Source organism: Miniopterus schreibersii, assembly GCF_964146895.1.
Source record: "Miniopterus schreibersii genome assembly, chromosome: 12".
NCBI classification, from domain to species: domain Eukaryota; kingdom Metazoa; phylum Chordata; class Mammalia; order Chiroptera; family Miniopteridae; genus Miniopterus; species Miniopterus schreibersii.
This window is the reverse complement of record NC_138112.1, coordinates 52,799,216-52,823,871: the sequence shown is the minus strand read 5'-3', so window position 1 is coordinate 52,823,871 and position 24,656 is coordinate 52,799,216. Positions and strand designations below refer to the sequence as shown.

The window sequence follows — 24,656 nt, the reverse complement described above, 5'->3', positions numbered from 1 at the left end:
AAACTTTGAGAACTTAATTCCTGAGGCCAAAATCCGGCCTGGCGGCTGGCCCCGGCCCGCCGCGACAGTGAAAGTTCCAGCGGAAAGGGGAAAAGACACCCTTTGGCCTAAGAATTGCCCTCGGCCGAGGAAAACCTGCTCAGAACTTGGGACTCGGGCCGGCGAGGCGCGGGCGGAGGAAGTGGGCGGGGCGGGAGCGCGCACGTGTTCCCTTTGTCCCGGCGAGTGCGGCTCCCCCGAAGGCCTGGGGCGAGCGCCCCGCGGGCTCGCGGGGCTCGGCCGCCTTCTCCTCACCTGGCGCTCGAAGACTTCTCAGTGGGCCTCCAGCTCGACCACTGCGGGGCCGGAGAACCTGCGCTTGCCGCCCGCCTCGGTCCCAGCCCGGGGGGGAAGTTGGGCGGACGGACAGAGCGGGTGTAGGTCCGGCCCAGCAACCCGGGAACCTGCGCCTTCCGTTCCGCCGCTTCCAGCCCCCGGCTGCGGGAGGGTCTTGCAGGCGCTGCAGTTTCCAATCGGGGTTCCGTTCCTTCGCGGGGCGGGGGTGGAAAATAAAACCCTGCCATTGCCAGGTTTAAATTCGCTTTCGCTTTTTCTTTTTTCTTTTTAATGTCCGATGCAACTTTAAATCGAACTTTCCCTTTTATCCTGGTCTGCACTCTTTTCATTGTACTGTGAACCTATGTGAAATGTTTCTGTCCAAATAACACGGAAATTAGTTACGCACCAGCTTCTTTAAATGTGGGGATTGCTGTCTCCTTAGCGCTGTGTGTTTCTAAAGTTTGGGTTCTTTTTCCTTCATTTCGATACAAAATGAGCCCGTTTCTTATCCTGTTATAATCCCTAATGTTTTGCCAAACTAAAGAGAGCTGGCACAGTAATAGCATTTATTATAACGTTAAAATGTATCTGCTTTAACTAAATATACATTCCTTAAAAATACGGAACTCATCTGAACACTGCTTACTGGCAAGTGTAAGGCAGAATTTAAAATTAAATGTAAAATAAGTACTTACATTAGGTGTAGAAACACCTGTTAGACGGGTAAGCCTGCAGTGTGTCAAAAATGACGAAATTTAAGACTTCTACTTTCTAAGTCACCAACGATCAATGCAGTTTTACAAGAAATTGGTAAAACATGCCTTTTTTCACGCTCGATTAAAATAGCATCTTAATATCCCTTAATCTGGAAAGTACTTCAGAGACAAATTACTCAATTCTGAATTAGCTGGTTTGTACAGTTCAAGAAAAATCCCTTTAGGGATTTTCTGAAAACTTCAGTTTTCACTTCAATAAAATAAATAGTACCCACACACATCTCATGGGTTGTTTTGAAAATTAAATGACATAACAAATGTAAAGTTAATAAAAATGCCTGGGACATCAAAGGTAAAGTACTATAGAGTGAGTGCATATATGAAATACAATAAAAAGGCTTCTCAGTTTTATTATTAAACTCAGCATCACACACACAAAAACTTGCATTTGATAAGATATATGTAATAGAGCCAGCAATTAATAGCTTTATTGATCCTCTACCCTGTGTTCAGAAACAGTCATGTAGCATGCATCATATACAATACATGGTGCTTTTGATTTTCTTCCATAGGAAATAAATGTGCACCTTATGGGGGTTTTCCAGACATTGTTTAAGTTATAATACTCTGCACTGGTCTTCTGCCATCCTATTTACATGGTGATACTGAATCACCAGAATATAAGCTCCAAGAGGGCAGGAATATGGTCACAATTGTGTGCTATAATGGTCCCTAAAATCTATAATCAATAATTGCTGAATAAATGGGTACAATAATGGGAATACTATAAAGAACAACAATCAAATTCAAATCATACTTTTAAAAATGTCCTGACAAATTTATCTTAGCAAACATATTTCCCATTTTTCCAGGTTTTTTTCTTTTTAAAGCGTACATTCTGAAATAATACCTTAAACCTAGTACTTAAAAAAACCACTGCATCCAATAATGAACTAGGCCAATACATTTAAATGAATTTATTTTGTAATGCCATCATTAGAAAGAAACGTAAAAAACTGCCAAACACCAAATAGTTACACAGTCTGCACTAAAAGGGAGTAGGCCTGGGAGTCCTGCGAGATGAAGCCTAGGGCCTCAAACTAATAGCCATGAACTTTCAATTAATTGAAGCTTATTGATCTCGGTTAGGTCCAAGTGAAAGTGGCTGGAAGGAACAGGTTCCTATACCTTCCAGAGCTTGGGACCTGTCCCTTGGAGGCCTCACCAGTCAATTTCGAAAATAAACACCCAGAACCCATTAATCCACACCCAACAGGCTCCGCCTCTCCCTCTAGCAGAGGGCACACGCCAACCCCTCCCCATACCCGTCTCACTCACACCCTGAACCCTGGGACCTGGCCCCGCGCCCGCGGGTCTGAAGGCGACCTGAGAATCCCAGGTGGCTCACTCCCACCTGCAGCTCCGGCCCAGCCCCGCCCACCTCGGCCACCGCCTCCGGAAGCAGCCTAGCGCGTTGCCACGGAGACGCGGACCGGGGCCGCTTCCGCTGAGCCGCGCGGCTACGGCTCTGGGAGCCAAGCGGCCTCGCGCCGCGGCGGCGTCCGGCGTGATGGCGTCACGAAGGCGACAGCCAATGAGAAGAGGCGCTGAGGAAGCTGGCTTGGGTTTGAATCTTTTGGTTGAGTTTGAGTCGCGGGGAGGCTGATAGCGAAATGGAGAGTCCCGGTGCCCTGCCTTGGGTCTGAGGTGAGGGAGAGGTGCTCGCCGAGAAAACTGTTCTCGGGACGCTCTTTCTGATGACCTGTCTTCTGGAAGCAGAGGGGTCCGGCTGTCTCACGCGTGGAAGACCAGGTGGGCTTGTTAACGTCCCGAAAGCTTCGAGCCGGGGGTGAGGGTGGGGATGGGGGTGGTTAGGGTCCTCGGGGTGAAAACTAAAGGACGAAGCGGCTGGAGAGGCCCCGGCGCGTGGCTCCCCGATCGGTAGCCTAGGACTGCTCGGCAGGAAGGGCAGGGATCTCCTGCCTTAAATTCTGAGGAAGTCGGACTTTTAAAGGGCGTCCTGGCCCTTTTCCCAGACTTTGGCAGAGCACTTTCTGTCCAGCACTTTCCAGTGTAAAGTTACCTCCAGACCCCAGGTTCAGAGCGTTTTCTTTCAGACACAGATGTAAATGTAGCCGGGCTTAACTTTCCAACGAGGAACCGTGGTGCACCAATTTGTAAACTTTCTGTCCGTGGAGATTCTGCTGTTAGCCTGGCAGGCGTGTGTCGGGACCTTGGCCTGAGGCCTGAGCGTCAAGGTTAGACCCGCAGCACCGCCGACGGGGCTGCTGAGGACCGGAGCGGGTGTGGCGGAGACGGTGCTGCCTGGCACGGAGGGGACCTGCGGCGCTGGGAATCGGCCCTCCTAACGTCTGCTCTTAGTTTCTGCAGGACGCCTTTAGGCACTCAGGTAAAGAGAGGTCAAGGCCGACTGCCGTTGATGGGAAGAGATTTGACCAGAAGGGAATAAATGCTGCTGTGTACTATGCAATGTAGGTTAACGATTCACAATCAGGTAGGATGTGTCAGGCGTCCTACAGGTTTTTTAGTTCTTAATGTTTTTCCACCACCTTGAATTTTGGGAGGTGTATATGAACGTTGGGGGCTAGAAAATATAAGATTCAAAGAGTAGCTCGGGCTTGTTGTTAAGTTGCTATATTTTATAAAAACGGCCGCTTCGGTGTAAAGATTATCTGCCTTAAACTATAGTGATTGATGTCTCTTCTGTTATGGAACAAGTATTTAGAAGTACATAAAATTTTCATTTTAAAAGTGCCTCTCGTCCTAAATATATCCTGAATCAATTAAGGTGCACATAAAATGACTTACATGCTATCAACTCTATAAAAACTAGGAGGAAAAAATAGCCCAGAAGTCAGTGCTGCCCTTCCCTGCATGTGAAATTCGTTCCCTGATGCTTGCAAGTTAGTAGAAGCAGTGGCTCTGACACTAAACTTATTTCCAAAACGAGATTTAAGTTGCCTAGAGACAATAAATGATAGTGTGGAGGATAGTTCCTGGTCCTGAAAACTGCTGGTTGAATCTGAATCTAATTCAGGTTTGAGTTGTATTTAAGAAATAATTTATAACTGTGTCACTCCACACTCAAGATGATTTGTGCAGCATTTCTGCTTCATTGTTTGAAAGCATTTTGTTCTGATTCCAAAAGAACATAGTTGTTAAGAACATTGACTTTGGATTTGGACCTGGATCCACATTCTGACTCCTCACTTACTAGCTATGTCATCTTTGCAAAATTACGTATTCTAAAGCTAGGTCTCTGTTTTTGAAAATGGAGACAGTTATAGAATCTACCTTATATATGATTTATTTTTTAAGGTTCGAATGAGATGATGAATGTCAAATGTGTACCATAATGCCTGGCATATAAAGTGTCTTCAAATGACAGTCGTTGTTGTTAATGATTACTGATTATCTCTGTATAGACCTATAATCCTAGAGTTCCCAATTAATAGTATATTTTGGTGAGAGTAGAAACTGTGATAATCCCAACAAGCACAGAGAAATCATAAACTTTGTTTTATTTCAACATTTATTGAAGAGCTCCTGTACTAGGCCCTGAGGTTTCTGTCAAAAGTACGCAAATATATACTTTTTAACTCCTATAAAAAATTTCTGAGGATCATGTATTGATATCAGGAAGAATGGCAATTCAATACTTGAGTTTTAGATTTAGTTAATCTATGTTCAAATCCCACGGCTTTCTCTTCCACTAGTGTGACTTCAGCCAGTTAACTTAATCTCTCTGTACTAGTACTAGTTTCTTCCTCTCTAAAATTGGAATGGTAATAATATAGCTGTATCATAGGGTTGTTGCGGGGGTTAAATGAGGAGCGTGTAAATGGCTGCTTAGCATGTCTGTTTGTAGACTAGGAGCTCAAGAGAAAGTATTCCAAAAATAGAACTTACTGTTATTGAATGATAATTGTGTTTAAGGTAAATTTAATAGTTTTTCTATTTTGTTTTGTTTTTGAGATAAAAATACCGAGACTTGTTTAAAATTCAAACAGCACAAAAGAATATAAAGTAGAAAGTAAGCCTGCCTGTCACCCAGACCTTTATATGTCCCCACCATGGGGAAACTGGCATTATCAATTTCTGTGTTCGCTCCCTCAGAGAGCCCATGCATAGGTAAATATGTATGTATCTTTTAAAAATACAAATTGTTGTGGTCCAAGTCCACTATTCTGCACTTGTTTTTTTGCACATATATCTTGAAAAATCTGCATTAGTTTATTTATTCATTTATTCAAAGAGTATATATTAAATCCTAAATATTTGACTAGCCCCACGCTAGGTTCTGGGGTACAGATGAAGACCATCCTCTCACAGTGCTGAGGGGAAACAATCAATATGTAACCAAACAGTACATATATTTTCCAGTTAGTCTATAGGCTAAGAAGAAAAATAAATCAGGTAAGGGATTGGAGAGGCAAGGGCAGAGTGATACTATATTGAAGGGGATCTTTAGGGAAAGCTTCTGTAAAGTGACATTTGAAGAGATCTAAATGATGAACTGAGGGATTCAGATTTGCAAATATCTGAAGGTAGAGCCTTCCAGGCAAAGAGAAGAGAGTGTGAAGGCAGTGAGGCCAGAACAAGACTGAAGTTTTTTTAGGAACACTAAGAAGGACAGTGTGACAGAAGCAGAATAATAAAGGGGGAGGATAACATTTGAAGAAATGTTCGGAGAAGTAGACTGGCCAGATGTAGAACCTACAGGACATGCTAAAGAGTGCATTTTATTCTTATGTTGGGAAGTCATTGAAGAGTTTAGAGCAGGGAGAATGACAGAAGGTATCAGTACATACAATCAGTGAATTAAATAAAATTTATTATTGTATTAACATATAATTGGGGGGGGTGAATCTTTAACTTTAATTGGCTTATATTTTATCTAGGTTGAATGGTAGGTGAAGTTAAGGATTTGCCCGTTCAACCCAATTTATGTTATCTCTCAATTATCTAAGAGAATTAGGTTTTCACACCTCTTCATTAAACATAGCAGAGCAATGAGCTGTTCCATGTAAGTGGAACTCCCAGAAAATTGAATGTTACCCTTGTTAAGTGATAATTTAAGCACCCTCAATGATTAGCATAAAACTATCTCGTTTTCCTCATTGTGTATATAAAGAAATTGGGCACTTTTTTTTTAAACTTGTGCCTCAGCGTCCTCAGTGTAATTGCCTGTTATTGCCAGTCACTGTACTCTACTGTAATGTGTTCATTCTGTTAGAGAAATATATTGTGTTTGTCTCTATTCTAAATGGGTAAACTGCTTTCTTAAATGTTGTGTCTATTTTATAATTAAGTTTTTATTCATTAATCAAATATTTGAGAACTTACTATATACCAGGTACATTACAAGAAGTTAGGGATATAAAGGTTAATATGTATATATATATGTATATATACATATATATATAGCTTCATTAGCTGTTATTCCTTGTCATGTGCAATAATTATAAAAGTTTAGAGCTAGAAAAGGGCCTTAGATATCATGTAGTGCAACTTTATCATTTTATAGATTGGCAACAAAAAGCCCCTTCATTAGCGCCTCTGTTACTCTTTTATGTTCTACTCTCTCTAGACTAGACAAATACCTTTCTTCTGTATGAACAAGGGTGTGGGAAGCGATTATCTTTAATGTTTTAGTCCTAACAACAAAATCCCACCAGCCTGTGCTTTTGATTCTATTCAATAAATACCACTTAGGAGATGTGACAAAATTGAACTGTCGTCTGAAAAGCATTTTTGAATCAACACATTATTGCACAGATAACAACATTTAGGCCTTTCTTTGCCCCTTCTTATTAAACATGGTTAAGGAATTTGCTTTCCCTGTGCCTTATTCAGAATCAGTTCGATATCCGTCTCTTTTACTGGGCCGTGATAAAAAAGAAAGCACGTATTGCATGTTAGTGTAAGAACAGCCTCATCAGTCCCTGAACCCATCAGTATATTTGAACATAGACAAATTTGTACATTTTGGTAATTCTGTTGACCTTAGGTATTTTTATTAAGAAAATCATATTCACTCATTTGTTTTGAAAAAACGGGAAATGTGATACCTTAAAAAGTAAGATTGGTGTCTTTCTTAAAATCTATAATAAGTTGTAAAACAAATTTGTATTTGCCATACTTCTTAAACTATCTTTTAGGTAATTGTCAATATTTCTCCATGAAATGTTACTTGAATAAGATCTGTTACCTTCTAAAATACCTTCAATAATTTCTAATTAACTTCTAAATCAAATCTAAACTATAACCTTGCATTTTAGATCTTCTAAATCTAGCCCCACCCTTTTCCAGTTTTATCTTTGAATGCAACATTCTTCCTTCTCTTTTGCTATATCAGGACTGAGCAAAGCTATATTAAACATTTCTTTAGATGCTGTAGATAAAGTTACAATCACCTAAAACTAAACTACAAGAAATAAGATTTAAGCAAAATGACCATGAAGCCAGTTATATCCACTGCACAAATTGTTTTTTACCACAGGCTCTTGGACTTGCTGCCTGAAATATTTTTGCCATAGCCGCTTGCTTTCTCACTCCCTCACTTCAGTTTCTGTGAAGTCACCCCACTAGATAAGCTTTTTTCAACTGCCCTCTCTAAAACAGGAGCCCACACATACACTCCTGACCCTCTCTATCCTAGCGCCCAGAGAAATGCGTAGCACATGGCAGGCACTCAATAAATGTTTACTGAATGCATAATTAATTTTTCTCCTTGAAATGCTCTTTTACCTGGTTAATAAATTACCCATCACTCAGCTCTCAACTCATCACTTCCTCTAGGAAGCTTTCTAACTGTATCAATTCCCCAATATAGTCTTACATAGCACTGTTCACCTTTACTTATAACACTTGTCACAGTTACACTTTTACATTTTTGTGTCACTATTTTGTTATTATCTGTTTCCCTCACTGCACTGTATATTATAATAATAATGTTAGTAGCAAACATCTGTAGTGCACACTCTGTGTCAGGCATTGTTCTGAGTGCTTAATCCTCAAAACAACTCTATGAAGTAGGTATGTGGAAACTAAGTCACAAGGAGGTTAAATAATTTGCCCACTGTTACAGCCAGTCAGTAGTAGAGCTGAGATTTTAACTTAGGCTGTCTGGCTCTAACACCTAATAATTAACCTACTGAATTGATTGGTAAATTAATTAGCAAGATATAACTTCCAACCTTGAGATTCTAAAGTCTATTTTGAAATAATTACCTACTATTTTATTTATGCTTAATTAACCATTTCATTTGTGTATATTTTATCTGTTATTTTAAAAAAGTATATTAGTTGAAGCCAAAGCATTGTTGAATACTTCTAAAAGATTTAGAAATGTGAATGGAGGTTAGTTTTGGTATCACAAGAAGTGTGGGATTCTACTAGCCCATGGACAGGCTTCAGAAATGATAAACATCCTCTAATGGGTGGGTCAGTTCCAAACAAGGAAGAGTTGTCCTACCAAAGTGCCAATCATAAGCCTATCGGGAAACAAAAAGATGGATCAGTATCTTTGGGAGTAGGAGGCATGAGTGAGGACAGATAGTGAAGAAAATTGACATTTATTGAATGCCTTAATACTCTTAATACCTGTTATGTCCTTTAGCCTTTACAACAGTATTATGAGGTATTATCTCTTTTATACAAATGAGAAACCTGAGACTCAATGAGATTAAGTAACTTGACCAAGGTCATAGAAGTGAACTATAGGTGCTTTGTGGGACTTGGCTAGACAGAAAGAGCAGAGTAGTAATTCACTTGGGACCTGACTGTTAGAATCCAAATGACCATCTTTCGTCTTCAGCATTCTATTTTTGGGGAAGGACAGAGTCCTAAAAAGGGAGTGCTGTGTCCACTGTCATCTGCTTTTAGATTGCTTTTGGCCTTATTTGAATTCTTTCCAAAAGTATATGGTTTTATGACATATTTTAGCTATGTCATTGCTGTTATTTTTTCAATTTTAAAAAACAAATGAACTTTCTTCTTTTAACCCCTCTTTCCCTCCACCTACACCGTTTCTTTGCTCATTTTTGCAGTAGTAGTTTTTTAATTCACTCTTTGAATCTTCTCCCTTTCAGGCTTTTGTCCTACCATTCCCCAAAATTGCTCTTCCCATTGGCCTAAATCTCATAGTTACTTCTTAGGTATTGAACATATTAGCAGTACTTAACTCAATTGATCATTCCCTCCTCCTTGATTTAAAGGTGTCCCCATATCTTAATTCCATTTGAAACTTTTACTTTTAAAAGTTTTAAATGGCATTAACACTCTGAAGACAGCCTTTGCTTTCTTAACTTGGCTTCCAACTGCCTCAACATTTCCACTTGGATGCCTATTAACCTTTTCAAATTTAAGATATCCAGAACTGAACTCCTGTTCTACCCTCTGTTATTATCACCTTAGTTAATGGCTATTCCATTTTTCCAACACTCAGGCCAAGAACTTTGGAGTTAATTCTTAAATCCTGTCTTCCTCTCATACCCTACATCTGTCTATCAGGAAATTCTGCTGAGTATTTAGAGTATACTCAGAATCTGATCACCACCCTATTCTGAGTTGACAACATCATCTCTTATCTATATTGCTTCAATGACCTAACTAATCTCTATTCCCTATAGTATGTTATCTACACGGCAGTGAGAGTGATCGGATTATGTCACAGTACAAAAAATTAAATGGTACACATGTACAAAACCATGATACATCTCTTTCCCTGAAATATTAAATCCTGGTCTTACACTTAAACACTTAAGCTAAACCATATACAATCACAGGTAGGCTACCCAGAAATTCTAGCTTTGATTTTTTTTTTTTAATATATTTTTATTGATGTTAGAGAGAGAGGAAGGGGGAAAGAGAGAAACAAAGTGAGAGGGAAACATTGATAGATTGCCTCCTGTACATGTCCTGACTGGTGACTGAACTGGCAACCTAGGTATGTGTCCTCAGGAGGAATCAAACCTGCAACCTTTTGGTGTATGGGACAACACTCCAACCAACTTACCCACGCTGGCCAGGGCTAGCTTTGATATTTTTACAACAGCCCCAGCACTATTTTAGTTTGGGTCATGGGAATGAACAGAAAAGGATCTCTCAGAATTATATCAAGGTAATGAAGGGCCTTGGGTTGTGAACTATTTTTAGTAAAAGTAATCTTGGCTGTAAGCTTCTGGGCAGTGGAAATTGATACAACTAGGCTTGTCTCTACCTGTGTCTCAGAGACCCATTGTGTTAAAAATAATTTCAAGGATTCATCGATTAGCCCAGATATGAAGGTGATAGAGATGGTATATACCCATGGTTTATTCAGGGACCCTAGTCTCTGAATATAAATCCTAGTTGCTGCTCTATAATGATGCAAGTTTAGGGTACATCAATGCTGGCAGGTTTAAAAATTACGGTCTGACTCCATGACTGCCTCACAATAGCAAGAAAAGTAAAGGGAAACTAACAAAACTCAATAATGTGGGACCCTCTACAATCTAGAAAATAATCTAAAATCTAAAAGTTATGACCAAAAAAAAACCACCTTTTAGTATTCACTAATTTATTCATCAAATATTTATAGAGTATCTACCATGTGACAGGCACTGTTTAATGGTCTTGGAACACATAATAAGCAAAACAAATTTAAAAAATACACACGGTTGAAGAGTTTCTAGTTTAACTGGAAGAGAGAAAAATAAGCTCATAAATAAGTAAAAAACTATATATATATATATATATATATATATATATATGCACATACATACATTCTGAGACAGTAAATGCTTTGGGGGAAAAATAGAGCAGTATAAGAGTGATTAGGAATTGGTTTGGCAATTTTAATGAGGGTAGACAGGAGGACAACAGTAGAGAAAGGCCTCGAAAGGAGTGAAGGAATTGACTATGTAGTTGGCAATAGAGAGAATGGCTAACAGACCCTACTGGGGCGCTTGGTGTATTTGCTGGAATGGAGTGAGCAAAGGGGTGAACAATAAAACTTGAAGTGAAAAGTGTTGGCCATTAAAGAACTTCAACTTGTACTCTGAATAAAATGAAGAACCACTGGAAGCTTTTGAACCAAGGAGTAAAATATATAAATAAACAAACAAATGTGTGTATATACACACACACTTGACCCTTGAACAAAACAGAGGTTAGGGGCACTTCTCCACTCCCAAGGCCGTTCAGAATTTAGGTATAACTTTTTAAAAAAAATTAAATTTATTGGGTGACATTGGTTAATAAGATTATATAGGTTTCAAGTGTACAGTTCTATGATACTTCATCTGTATATTGCATTATGTGCCCACCTCCCAAAGTCAAATCTTCCATCACCATATATTTGACTGCCTTTACCCTTTACCCTCCCCCTTTCCTCTGGTAATCACCATACTGTTGTCTGTCTGTGAGTTTTTGTTTGTTTTTCTTGTTTTTTCATTTGTTGCTTTCAGTTTTATATCCCACATATGAGTGAAATCATACGGTTTCTAACTTCTGTCTGACTTATTTCACATATAACCTTTGACTCTCCCAAAACTTTACTAATAGCCTACTGTTGACTAGAAGCCTTATTAATAATATAAACAGTCAATACATATTTTGTATGTATCATGTACTATATTCTTAAAGTAAGATAAAGAAAAAATGTTACTAAGAAAATCATAAGGAAGAGAAAATACATTTACAGTATTTATTTTCAAAAACCCGCGTGTAAGTGGACCCATACGGTACAAACCCATGTTGTTCAACAGTCAACTGTATGTATATTGCCCATAACACTTACCAGGTGAGTGGAACAGAATTAACACCTTTTTAAAATGAATACTACATGCCAGTCATTTTGCATACATGAGGACTAATATTAATACTTTGGTTTTTGTTTGCATTTTAGAGAAGTATTTAGGTTTTCATATAAACAAAGGTATCAAGATAATCCACAATGTCTGTAACTGAGGAAGACCTGTGTCACCACATGAAAGTAGTTGTTCGAGTGCGTCCTGAGAACACAAAGGAAAAGGCAGCTGGATTTCATAAAGTGGCCCATGTTGTGGATAAGCATATTCTAGTTTTTGATCCCAAACAGCAAGAAATCAGTTTTTTCCGTGGAAAGAAAACTGGAAATCGAGATATTACAAAGAGACAAAATAAGGATCTTAAATTTGTATTTGATGCTGTTTTTGATGAAACTTCAACTCAATTGGAAGTTTTTGAACACACTACGAAGCCAATTCTTCGGAGTTTTTTGAATGGATATAATTGCACAGGTAATTATTTCAGTTGGGGTTTAATTTTCCTGTCTGATTTTAGCTTTACATTAGAAGGGACATCTACTTGGCCTTTTGCTCTAAATATAATCAATTTTAAGGTCCATGTTTGCTAAAAATTATTGAATTCAGTAGACTTTCACTGTAAATGTAAACTTTATTTGAAACTTAGTTATCCTATATAACATATATCATTTGTGAAATTTTCTCTTTCATGGTCGTACTATGTTCCCTAGAGACAATCGTCCAATTTGTTATGACACCACATGCTTCTTATAATTGATGCCAGATTTCTCACAATTTCTGTTTGTAGGTAGTTCCACTGCTTACCCGTACAACTGTCTATCCCAGTGGAGTAGTCAGACATTTTTGAACACTTGGCGTTTTCTTTACGGCACTATTTTTTTTTTTTTCACTGTCTTGAAATAAAAATGTTAAAAGTCCAAGTTAATTGGGTTTCAAGTGCTCTGTTAGCATATCTTCAGCCAAAAAAGCATGTCTAGTGCCCTTGATAGACCTATAATAATTTGCCTTTCAAAACAACCATCTTGATTTCCTGGAGATATATCCAAAAGACCAGTTATTTCCATACTTAGGAGGCGCTTGACATCATTATTCATATCTTAGTTTTAGAATTACCACAATTTATGACATTTTCTTTAAGACTCCCCAAAACTGCCTGGCCAGGTGTGGCTCAGCGGTTGAGCATCGACCTAGGATCCAGGAGATCGGGGTTCGATTCCCGGTCAGGGCACATGCCCGGGTTGTGGGCTAGGCAGCCGATCAATGACTCATCATTGATGTTTCTATCTCTCTCTCTCTCCCTCTCCTTTCCTCTCTCTGAAATCAATAAAGATACATTTAAAAAAAAAAAAAAAGACTCCCCAAAACTATAGCATGTTTCACTGACTTTCACTGACTCACTCAGTTTTATTATGGAAGACTTACCCTCTTGGTCAAGCAAGAATGGAATGTGGTTTATTGATTATAACTGTGATGATTCTGATTTTTAGCATATATTCTTTCCCTCATTCGTGAAACTCCGTATTTTCTCTAGAGATTTTTAAATTTTTTTGACACCAAATAAAAAAATATGCCAAACTAATATTGAATCTTTTGTTTCTTCTTACCTTTACTTTATATTCTTATCCAGCTGTCTTAATACTTCTTGATGTACTGTGGGCTTACATAAAATAGAACAAAATGAAACATACATCAGTTAATTCATTCTACTGAAAAGTAATTTTGTAGTTTGTTACATTTAGCTTAGCAGAGAGATTTAACTTATAAAAATATTCTCACCAGTAATAATATGAGGAATTACTGCCTTAACTGAATATTGTGATGGGTAGTTGCTATACGTGGACTTTTTTTTTGCATTTGAAGACAGAACACATCGCTTTTATGTGTTACTGGATAGAATCTTGAAAACGAAATAATTTGCCTAAAACAAACATTTTTGTTTGTTTTAAATTTAAAAAAGAGTTTTATAAATGGTTTCTATCTAGAACCCATTGATTCAGCAAACTTGTATTGAGTGCCTGCTTTGTGCCAGGTGGTTTGCTAGGTGCGAAGGACACCTGGCCTCTGCCTTGGTGGAGCTCACAGTTGGAAATATAGTGTGATATGTGCCAAAATAGAAGGATGTGTGGCATATACTGAGGGCTCAAATGAGGGAGTAGACGTTTCTGCCTAAGACTGTCAGGGAAGGCATGGGAAAGTGACATCTGTGCTGAATATTTAGAATAGATGAAGTTTTCTAGTTGGATTAAATAGAGGAACTTTCCAGGACAAAGGCAGTAGAGTAGAAAGGGAACAGCACTTGCAGAGAACTTCAAATAATCTAGTGTATCTAGAGAGAAATAGGCTAGAGCGATAACAGGGCCCTCTCTCTTAGAATGCCTAATAATATTCCAAGACCAGGAATTCTAATTTTCTCATGTAGGACTGTGGAACTATTAAAAAGGTTTAACATATTCAGACTTTACTTTTCGTAAAAATAACTGTACAGATTCCATGGGATGGATTAAGGAAGATCAAGACTACTAGGGAGACTAATAATTGATTACTTAAAATTTGTAAAGAGTGGGAGCAGGCATTGGGGTGAGGGAGGGGTCTGGACAGTGGATGATGGTTCCATTAATCAGAACAGAGAATATAGGAGTAAGAGTTAATTTGTGCTAACATTGAAGGTTTTCAAGGTAAGACTATAAATTAATTTTGGATCTCTCCGTTGGGTTTAAAGTTACTGTTCAGCATATCCAGACGGAACTACCTACTAGACAGTGGATATAGTAACTATATGTCATAACAAAGAGTTATGATCTCTTTCCATAAAAATCCAGTACTTGCATATGGTGCCACCGGAGCTGGGAAGACCCACACGATGCTAGGATCAGCCACTGAACCTGGAGTGATGTACCTAACCTTGTTAGACCTTTACAAATCCATGGATGAGATTAAAGAAGAGAAAATATGTAGTACCGCAGTATCTTATCTGGAGGTAAGTTGGCAATATCATTCTTTAAATTAATCAGTAGTATTGAGAAGTTTTTCTTAAAGTTCCATGGTCTAGTCACATTATCATACAGGAATTTTCTCATGAATATATAATATTTAAAATTTTGGTCTTAAGTTCCTGTGATACATCTTACTTTTTCTGTTAAGTATTTTATCTTGCATAATTTCTATCTTACAGAAAAGTAGCAAGATTAGCACGAAGAACTTCCAGATACCTTTTACCCAGATTCCCCATATGTTAACATTTTACTACCTTTGCTTTCTCTCTCTGTATGTGTGTGTAGCTATTTCTTTTTTCTAAACCGCTGAAGTTATGGACTTCTAGAAACAGGAAATTTCCTTAAATAACCACTGAATAGTTATAAATATCAGGAAATTAACAATAACACATAGTTATCTAATCTATAGATCTTAATGAGAGTTTGCTAGTGATTCTAATATCCCCTTTATTGGAAAAGAAAATCTGAGATCTTTAGTTGCATTCAGTTGTCATATCTCTTTAGCCTCTTTAATCTAGATTTCTTTGTCTTTATAGACAGGGTTTTGTCTTAAAACCCTTAGTTTGGGTTCCTCACAATTAGATTTGGGTTATGCACTGGCAGAAATACCACAGAAGTGACTTTGTGTTCCTATGATGTCATATTAAGAGACTTATGTGGTTAGTTAGTCTCATTACTAGCTATGTTAACTTTGATCAATGTCATTCTGCTGGTGCCTGCGAAGTTTCTGCACTGTCAAGATACTACTTTACCTTTTATAATTAAAAAGTACCTTGTAGGGAGAAAATATAAATATCCTCTTACTCAAACTTTCATGCATTAGTATTATCATCCATTGATGATTCACGTTTGAATCAATTATCATGATGGTAGATCATGATTTTTAAATTCCTTCATTTATTCTACATTTATTTATTGGCTGTCTACAGTAAGGAAGAGCTTCTCTTTATTGTATCAGTGTGGACTCATGGAATTCTTAACATTATTCAATAGATTATAATCCCTTTCTGTAATTATTTATTTGTATGCTGAAATTGTGCCAGATTTGGCCAGACAAGGCTCTTTCATGCTGTCTCTTGGGTCCTTTTGATATACCCCATTGTTCCTGGAGGCCTCCTACCCTCTTACCAATAGCTGACATTCAACAAATCATAACTAAGTCCAGGCATTCTAACTTTGCATTCATATCGTGTTTCAGAAACCAGTGCAGAAACATAAATTCCTGATTTTACTGCCCATTCACTTGTGGTGTCAGAGAGAAAATTCTACTAATCATAGCTCTTTTATTGATATCTTGTAGTTAAGTTCCTACATTTCAAAAATTCATTAAGACTATGTATGTTGCTAAAAAATTTTCTTCTTAGTCTATGGGACTTGAAGATAAAAGAGAAGTAAAACTCATTTCCTATAGTTAAGCACTGAAAAGAAATGTTCTGAACATAATTAGAAAAGAGCATGGCAGTATTCATTATTTCTTCCTTAGGTCCCTTCATAACTGGGAGAAATTTGAAGTTTGGTTATTTTTATAATGTTTTTAATTGTTTTTCCTTTCTTTTAATCTACTTTCATTTTATTATTGGTAAGGCGATGTCTAATCTAATGGTTTTCCACTTGGGTTGTGCACCAGAATTGGCAATGGAGCTTTTTAAAAATAGACATGCCTGAGCCTCAACCCCTGGACATTTTAATTTAATAGGTCTGGATTGTGGCCGAGGCATCTATGTTTTTAAAAAGCTCCCAGGTGGTTCTAAAGCATAAACTAGCTTGAGAGTGATTGTTCTAATTGTATTTTTTGTATGATTTAAGTGGGTAAGGGGAAACATTGGAAAAGTGACTACTGCTTCAGAAAAATGAGAACCAAAAAAGTATCTCTTGACATTTTACCTCTTTAAAGAGTTTATTATGTTTAAAAATGGTTATCATTCATTGTAAAAATTTTTACTAGCAGTGAATTGTCACTATGGGCTATTTATTAGAACATGAAAATGTCAGTTGTAGTTGTCATTTGGTTAGAAACTAAAAAATTTAGTATCTTCAGTTAATTCATAAAATTAGATCAGTAATACTATTTCTATACATTACTTACAGAAATCACTATAAAAAATGTCAGAGACATAAATACAGATGTGTATTCAATACCATGCGGTAGAGTGAGGATATTTGGGCTTCAATCCCTGCTCTGCTATGGCCATGGACAAATCGCTTAATCTTTTAGAGCCTTAGTTCCCTCATCATTTAAATGGAGGGAGGGAGTTCCTTTGTGGAATTTATCATTAAGAACTACATATTAAAATTAATATAATTGAAGGATAAATGAAGTACTGTACATTCTTGAGTATAGGTTTTCTTTACCTTTAGAGCTGTAAAATTTCAAAAGATTGGGCTACTTGGGCATCATGAAATAATATATCTTCTCTGGTGCGAATCGTGCCACCTCCATATAACTTACATTTCAGGTCCACTAGAATTTCCCAATACCATGTGTCCTGTCTATTTCCAGGAAATAGGGAAAGGTAATTCCAACTACCTTATTTCTGTTTCACTGAAGTCATCAAGTTAGGAATTATGGGGTGAGGGTATCATGACTCTGCCTTTAAATTTCAATTTCAAACCTAGGTAATTAAACGCTCTGTTCTCTCAGATGGTAGAAAATTAATGGCTACATGAAATAGAAGGAATGAGAAGAACTAAATGAGCTGCTATTTGTCTTTAAGATGAAACTCTAGTATAAACTTAAATCAGCAGTGTATGCTTGCATGTGCTGTTATCACTGTTGTTTTAACATAAATCCTAAAGCAGTTTTTGTTTGTTTGTTTGTTTGTTTTTAATTTAAAGGTATATAATGAACAGATTCGTGACCTCCTGGTAAATTCAGGGCCCCTTGCTGTCCGGGAAGATGCCCAAAAAGGGGTAGTTGTTCAGGGCTTAACTTTACATCAGGTATGTTTATAAACTTTTTCCTTGTTCAAATAGCAAGTGTGGTTGTTTAGCCATTTACTTATTTTTCATTTTGCTTGAGAAGGAAGAAAAATAATGAAGTGCTAAATTTAAATAATCAGGGTATATCTTCAGTCTTATTTTATTTTCCTTGAAATAATTAAATGAGCTTTTCTTTTAAAAATACACATGAACATTTAAATATCATGTATTATTCTGTTTAATACATTTATATTTTCTCTCTTCAGAGGACAAGATTTTATCTTTTATTCCTCATGTAACACCAAAGAACAAAGCAAATGATATACAGTCAATATTTAATGGGATTTAAATTATAGAAAGCATTTTCTTACCTTTAAAAGTTTTCTTGATTGTTGAAAGTGCGTTAAAAAATTTAAAGACAGGTGGTTAATTTGCATATATTTTTTTAAACTTCTCTAGCCCAAGTCCTCAGAGGAAATTTTACAGTTATTGGATAGTGGAAACAAAAACAGGACACAACATCCTACTGATATGAATGCTACATCTTCTCGTTCTCATGCTGTTTTCCAGGTAACAGGCCACTAGACTATCACCCTTAAAGTTGAATTTAAAATAAACAAGCCAAGTTCATGGATGGTAATTTTCACACATACAGAAAAATTTTTTCATCTATGGCCTTCTGTATTTCTCTGCTCTTTCTTTACTTTGCAGCTTTGAGAAGATTCTATCAAGAATATTTTGAATTGAGATGATGTAAATCAGAAATGTAAATTTTACCTGTTTAAAGATATAAGATTAAAAAAATGTAGAAGTGTTGGAGGTGTTTCTTTCCTGATTTTTTTTCCTTTAAGTTGGTGAAAATATTTAGTATTTCTAAAACATAATCTTATATGCAGAGCAGACTTTCTCTTTATAGATCTAGATTTACAGAACCAATGAATTGTGGAGATACTGATTCACTTTTCAAAATATTTCATCATAGTGACCATATAAAGTAGTTACATTCCTTAAGGAAGTGCAATTCTGTTGATACAGTACTTTTAGGAATATAATTCTAGAAAAAGCTAAAGCATAGGTTAGATATTATTTTTTACAGTTACTAGTCCTATTAAACCAAATGATTATGTAGCTTTATTCTGGATTATGCTGTGTAGAACTCATTTTATAGAAATTGTTACAGTTGAAGGAATTCATATCTGAGGCAATCAAGTCATTCAGAAAGTTTCCAGCCCACAAAATTTTATTAATTTCTTCTCTTCTTACCACTGACTCTTCTTTTATCAGTATTCTTGAGAGAAATGTTAATCTGTGACACGGAGTTTTCCAAAATGTCTTAGACCCTGCTTTGTAAGACAATTTAGCGAAAGGCTTTCATAATGGAGTAATAGCTAACCTTCTCAGTATCTTTTTAGTTTGCCACCAAATTTATTTCAGTTAAAGAACAAAGTAGCTTAAAATAGTTGAATAAGTTATGCTTTATTCTAATGGACCGTTGAACATGGCTAGTATTCTTTATGATATATTTCATTTTTTAAATTATAATTACACACAACAGTTGGGGAAATGGAGTAAATTTACTCCTTGATTTGGGTCAACATTCAAATTCAGCTTCCCTCTAGGAATTGTCCCTTCAGATATGCAAAGCATTCTGACCACTGCCTTTGGTTTTCTCTTCGAAACATTATTTCTAGAGGACCTGTGCGCCACCACCTTCTCTGATAATTCCATGTTCTAATTCAAGGGTTACCAGAACACAAATGGTAACCTTTTTGACGTTCTTTCTGGCCCAGACTTATTTGTCCTCTGGTACACATTTTATTTTCCAGTTTTTCTCAACTTTGGTAATTACTTCTGGTACCGTTGGATATCAGCCAAGTCAGATTATACCTTGTCTGGTTTGCTTTTTAAATGAAAATAATTTTGATTTCATGCTCTTTTAAAAATAAACTGTACATTTCCCTTTTAATTTTGTTAAATCCTCTCATCATTTTCTCTATTCTGTAATTTCAAAAGATTTATTTGCGACAACAAGACAAAACAGCAAGTATTGATCAAAATGTCCGAATTGCCAAGATGTCACTCATTGACCTGGCAGGGTCTGAAAGAGCCAGTACTACCAGTGCAAAAGGGACCCGGTTTATAGAAGGCACAAATATTAATCGATCACTTCTAGCTCTTGGGAATGTCATCAATGCTTTGGCAGATACAAAGGTAGGTACTGTGTATTTATTTGAATATGTTGAAATATAGTATGTATAATTTCTAGAAAGATACTGTTTAATGTAATTTTATTTTGAAGGTCTATTAATCAAATTTCAAGAGTATTTCAATAATTTTTATATGCAGAACAAGGTCTTTAGAGAGCCTAATATATCAAATAAAGCTATGGTTCTGTATTTTTTTTAATTTTCAAGTTTTATAACCAGAATTTGTTGAATGAAAAGTATTGAATGTAAGATTCATAGTTAATATTTTATGGTACTTTCTCATTACTTATTTTGAACTTGATTTTTAAATGATCACTACACAGCAAGCATGATAATTGAATTGGCATGAAGACACAAAACACATTTTAGAAAAATTAAATCTGTTCTGGTTAGTATTTTTATGTGCTGTAAAATTGGGTTAAATATTAAAGAGTGTTGATTTTCCTTAGAGAGGAAGAGGGACTTAATATATAAAATGTAAGTAATTACCTAATAGGATAATGTTGACTAGATGCCTGTGGGGCATTTAAAATATTTTACATCTACTATACGCCAGAAGTGCCTACTAGAACACAGCATATTTGACAATTTCTGTATTTGTAAAAACTGACTTTTTTTAAAACTTAAAATACAGTCATTTAATTTACATTCAAAGCAGGCTCAAAAGCTTTAAGAAAATTACTGTTAAACTCTTTAAAATGTTGCATTTTGATTTAATATGAAGTATTTTAAAATGATTTGAGGACCCTTTTTAAAATAGGTAACTTACTGAAATCACTTGAAGATTGCAAAAGCAATTTGACTTTTATATTCTAAGTTAAAATTTCAAACATGTAAGCAGATAGCATGGTATAGCGACTGATTTCTAAACTTAAACTATAGCATTTTTTTCATACTTACTTAATTTTTAATAATTGACTCCTGTAGAGTCATTTAGAGTCAGTCTTTAATGCATGTCTTGTACATGTAAAATTATTTCAAGTAGCAGCAATGCACATCCTACAGTTTGGGAAAGACTGCTGCTATGGACAGCACAGTACTACTAGGAGCTGGGAGGCGTAGGGCCCATTTCTAGCTCTGAATTATCAGCCGTGTGACCTGAGGCAAGTCATTTCACTTTTTACTTAGCTCAGTTTTCCTCTTCTGTAATACGAAAGATTTACATTGGATAACATAAGATTGCTTTTAGCTTAACATTATAATGCTCTCTTTTTATATAGCAGTGGTGTGTCTTGGAAAATTTATTAAAGTCAGAACTGTATCTTTTAAGTAAAAGAAAACCTAGAAAAATTAAGTTCTCTTGGAACTGTGTTATGCTTTCCAATGCACTATCTATCAAATTATAATTTGTTTTGTACCCATCTTAGATGGTAAGAGAGAAGCAGCTCTGCCATGCAGAATTCTTACTATTCCTCTAGTATATTTGTTTAGAGCAGGGGTGGGGGGCATCCAGCCCTTAGGCTGTATATGGCCCTTGAAATCATTTGGTCTGGCCCTGCCAAGGCAACCACAGGCAGGACTCGAAAGTCAATAAATCTAGGAGCTTTTGTCATAGATAATTGTTAAGTTAATAATTTTGTATGGCCTTCGAATGATGTTATAAATATCCCAGTTGTCCTTGGCAGAAAAAAGGTTCCCCACCCCTAGTTTAGAGCATATATTACTCATGTATTTTAATTTCTTTAAAAAAATGGAGATATTTTATTTTATTTTTTAAATATGTCTTTATTGATTTCAGAGAGAATAAGGGAGAGGGATAGAAACTCTAATGATGAGAGTCATTGATCGGCTGCCTCCTGCACGCCCCCTCCTGGGGATAAAGCCCACAACCTGGGCATGTTCCCTGACTGGGAATCAAACCTCTATCTCCTGGATCCTAGGTCGATGCTCAACCGCTGAGCCATGTAGGCTGGGCGCAGATGGAGATATTTTTAAATAGACATTTTGTTTTTAAATAGTTTTAGATGCAGAAAAGTTGCTAAGAAAATTGAGAAAAATGTTGTTAAATACACCCCACCTCAGTTTCCCATGTTAACATTGCACATTAGTATGGTACACTTATTACAACTAATGAACCAATATGGATATTTTATTATTATCTAAAGTTCATATTCATTCAGAGATATAATCTTTAAATAGGATATTTGTTTTATATGTTCACTGCATAGTCTAATAAGATTCATTATAATCATTTAGATTCCCATTTATATCATAAGTCTGGGCAAAGTTGGGCAGTACTTATGTTCTTAAAGTGAAGTGGTAGCAGGTTTGCATTTAAATGTGAAAAATGACATAAGAATTCTTTTTTTGTTTTTTCAGAGGAAGAATCAGCATATTCCTTACAGAAATAGTAAGCTCACTCGCTTGTTAAAGGATTCTCTTGGAGGCAACTGTCAAACTATAATGATAGCTGCTATTAGTCCTTCCTCTATGAGCTACGATGACACATATAACACTCTTAAGTATGCGAATCGTGCAAAGGACATTAAATCTTCTGTAAGTGTGTTTACTCTGTTTTTGTTGTAAGGACATTAGGTGCATATTATTTTTATAATTCTAACAAAATATTAATATAGAGTTGTATTTCTACTAATGACTTAAGAAACAGTGTTAGAAATATTTTTACAGTTAGGATTAATTGAACATTAACTTAGATAATTAAACCATTTAGGATCTTTATTATACATATTTAATAGATAACAATTATTTAGTCTTTTGGGAGCTAGGGCACTTTAGTGCCTTTTTCCCCAACCTTTTCCACGTCATGGCGCATGATATTTTGATGGCGCCCAGGAATAATTGGTCAGGGCTTTAACACATTTGTGGCAGCCAAGGGTGACATTCTGCTTTAGCCTAGCACCAACACTTTCTACCTGACAACCTTGGACATGTTAGTTCATTTCTCTAAGCCTCAGTTACTTCATCTATATAATAGATATACTTTCTGCCACAGTTTATAAAGTAAATAGCCTTTTAAAAATCATTTATTTCTACATTTATGATATTGATGGAACCAGTCTGTAGCTCCAGCAAGATAATGATTTGTTAGGTCAGTATTTTTGCAAATATTTTGGGGTAATTAAAAAAATATGTAAGTCAATCATAATATATGTTTAAAATCACAGGATCTCAGGGTTTGAAAAGACCTGGAGTTGAACTGGTATGATAACTTCTCTTCCCACTTACCCTTCTGCTACTCTCATTGAATGAACATGAGTGCATTATTGGACCCTTAGAGAAATGTTCATATACTATTTATATAAATAGTTGCTAAAAGTTGTAGAATATGGATATACAAAGGTTTTTTACACTTTTTTCATGTAGTCCTCACACCAACCCATTGTGGAAGGCGTTTTTAGCTCTACTTTACAGTTGAGGGATCCCATGCTCAGTTATAAGTACTGAATTCTATGTCATTTAAGTGAGAGGTGAGCAGGACCTCAGAACCAAGTATTTGGACTTCTATGTTTAATGTTCTCTCCACTAGTCCATAGCTGCCAAGGGGCCCATACTATATATAAAGGATAAAATGTAATAACTCATTAAACACTAGTTGAACTTACAAATGGATGGATCTCAAAATTACCTCTGGATTTCTCAGAAGTCAAAGGAAAAAGAAAATGAATGCTTTGCTACTTCTTAAAAATATATTTTCTCAGGTGGTAATAATTTACATTATTCATGTGGTCTAGATTTTAAACATGAGTATAATTGATCATGCCTATCTCATGATTGTACTCGCCACAAATTCTGAATTCATAGAACTGAATTAATGAGCATATAATGCCATTTTGCTCATATATATGTGTGTGTGTGTGTGTGTGTGTGTGTGTGGTTATTATATAATCATAATTTCTATCTTTTAACAGTTGAAGAGCAATGTTCTTCACCTTGACAATCATATAACTCAGTATGTGAAGATCTGTAATGATCAGAAGAAAGAGGTATGTCTACTCTTTACTTTGTTATACTAATACCCCTCAGTTTCTCATTTATGGGACTCTGCAGTCTTTATTGTCAAAAAATTTGGCATGTTTTTCTATTACATTTGAATCCAGCTTGTTCAATTATTTTTCATGGCTAAATTCTTCTGTGGCCATGTATAAAAGAGACAAATAATTTCTTTTGTATTTTAACTAGTGTTTCTCTCTACTAGATTTTAATGTTGAAAGAAAAACTAAAAGTCTATGAAGAACAGAAGGGCTTTATTGATGAAAATAGCAAAGCAAAGTTAATGGTTTCAAACCCTCAAAAAAAAGAAATTGAAAGGTAAAATTGATATTAAGATCTCATTTTGAAGTTTTTATTGTTTTGGAATTTTGTCAAATATTTTGTTATTTGTTATATAAGTATGTTTATATATATATATTCTCAACTGAATTCAGGAAGTCACTGATATTTTATATTTTACACTTTGGAGATCAATTAATTTTAGTTGTAATTATACAGACAGTGAGAACTAGAACTTAGGTATAATATGGAGAAGGTAACGCCACTTATGCCACCTGTGAAATTAGTTTTTAGTGGGTTCTTATTTTTCTTCTCAGTTGTCTTAGTCCATTCGAGCTACTATAACAAAATGCCACAGATTGGGTGGCTTATAACAAAAAAATATATATATTGAAGGCTAGAAGTCCAAGATCAGGGTGCCAGCATGGTTGGGTGCTGGCCTTCTTACAAGTTGTTTACTAC

At 36.2% G+C, this 24,656-nt stretch overlaps 2 protein-coding genes across 4 annotated transcripts in view; one reads left to right on the top strand and one right to left on the bottom strand.

Annotated features, from left to right (window-relative positions):
* METTL15 (methyltransferase 15, mitochondrial 12S rRNA N4-cytidine) overlaps positions 1-2,491 on the bottom strand; it is a 136,243-nt gene extending 133,752 nt beyond the window's left edge. Inside the window, exon 1 of one of the 2 annotated variants that reach the window (XM_081155750.1) lies at positions 295-2,491. The gene's annotated coding sequence lies outside the window, so the exon portion shown is untranslated. The remainder of the gene's footprint in view (positions 1-294) is intronic. The other variant, XM_081155751.1, reaches the window with a different exon arrangement.
* A 139-nt stretch (positions 2,492-2,630) lies between these two features.
* The window catches only part of KIF18A (kinesin family member 18A), a 70,640-nt gene continuing 48,614 nt past the window's right edge, over positions 2,631-24,656 (top strand). For both annotated transcript variants that reach the window (XM_081154196.1, XM_081154197.1), the window contains exons 1-9: positions 2,631-2,846; positions 11,947-12,319; positions 14,665-14,822; positions 17,674-17,778; positions 18,217-18,327; positions 19,771-19,968; positions 22,284-22,460; positions 23,834-23,908; positions 24,121-24,233. In XM_081154196.1, the coding sequence (XP_081010322.1) occupies positions 11,995-12,319; positions 14,665-14,822; positions 17,674-17,778; positions 18,217-18,327; positions 19,771-19,968; positions 22,284-22,460; positions 23,834-23,908; positions 24,121-24,233 (1,262 nt within the window). In that variant the 5' untranslated portion in view covers positions 2,631-2,846; positions 11,947-11,994. The remainder of the gene's footprint in view (positions 2,847-11,946; positions 12,320-14,664; positions 14,823-17,673; positions 17,779-18,216; positions 18,328-19,770; positions 19,969-22,283; positions 22,461-23,833; positions 23,909-24,120; positions 24,234-24,656) is intronic.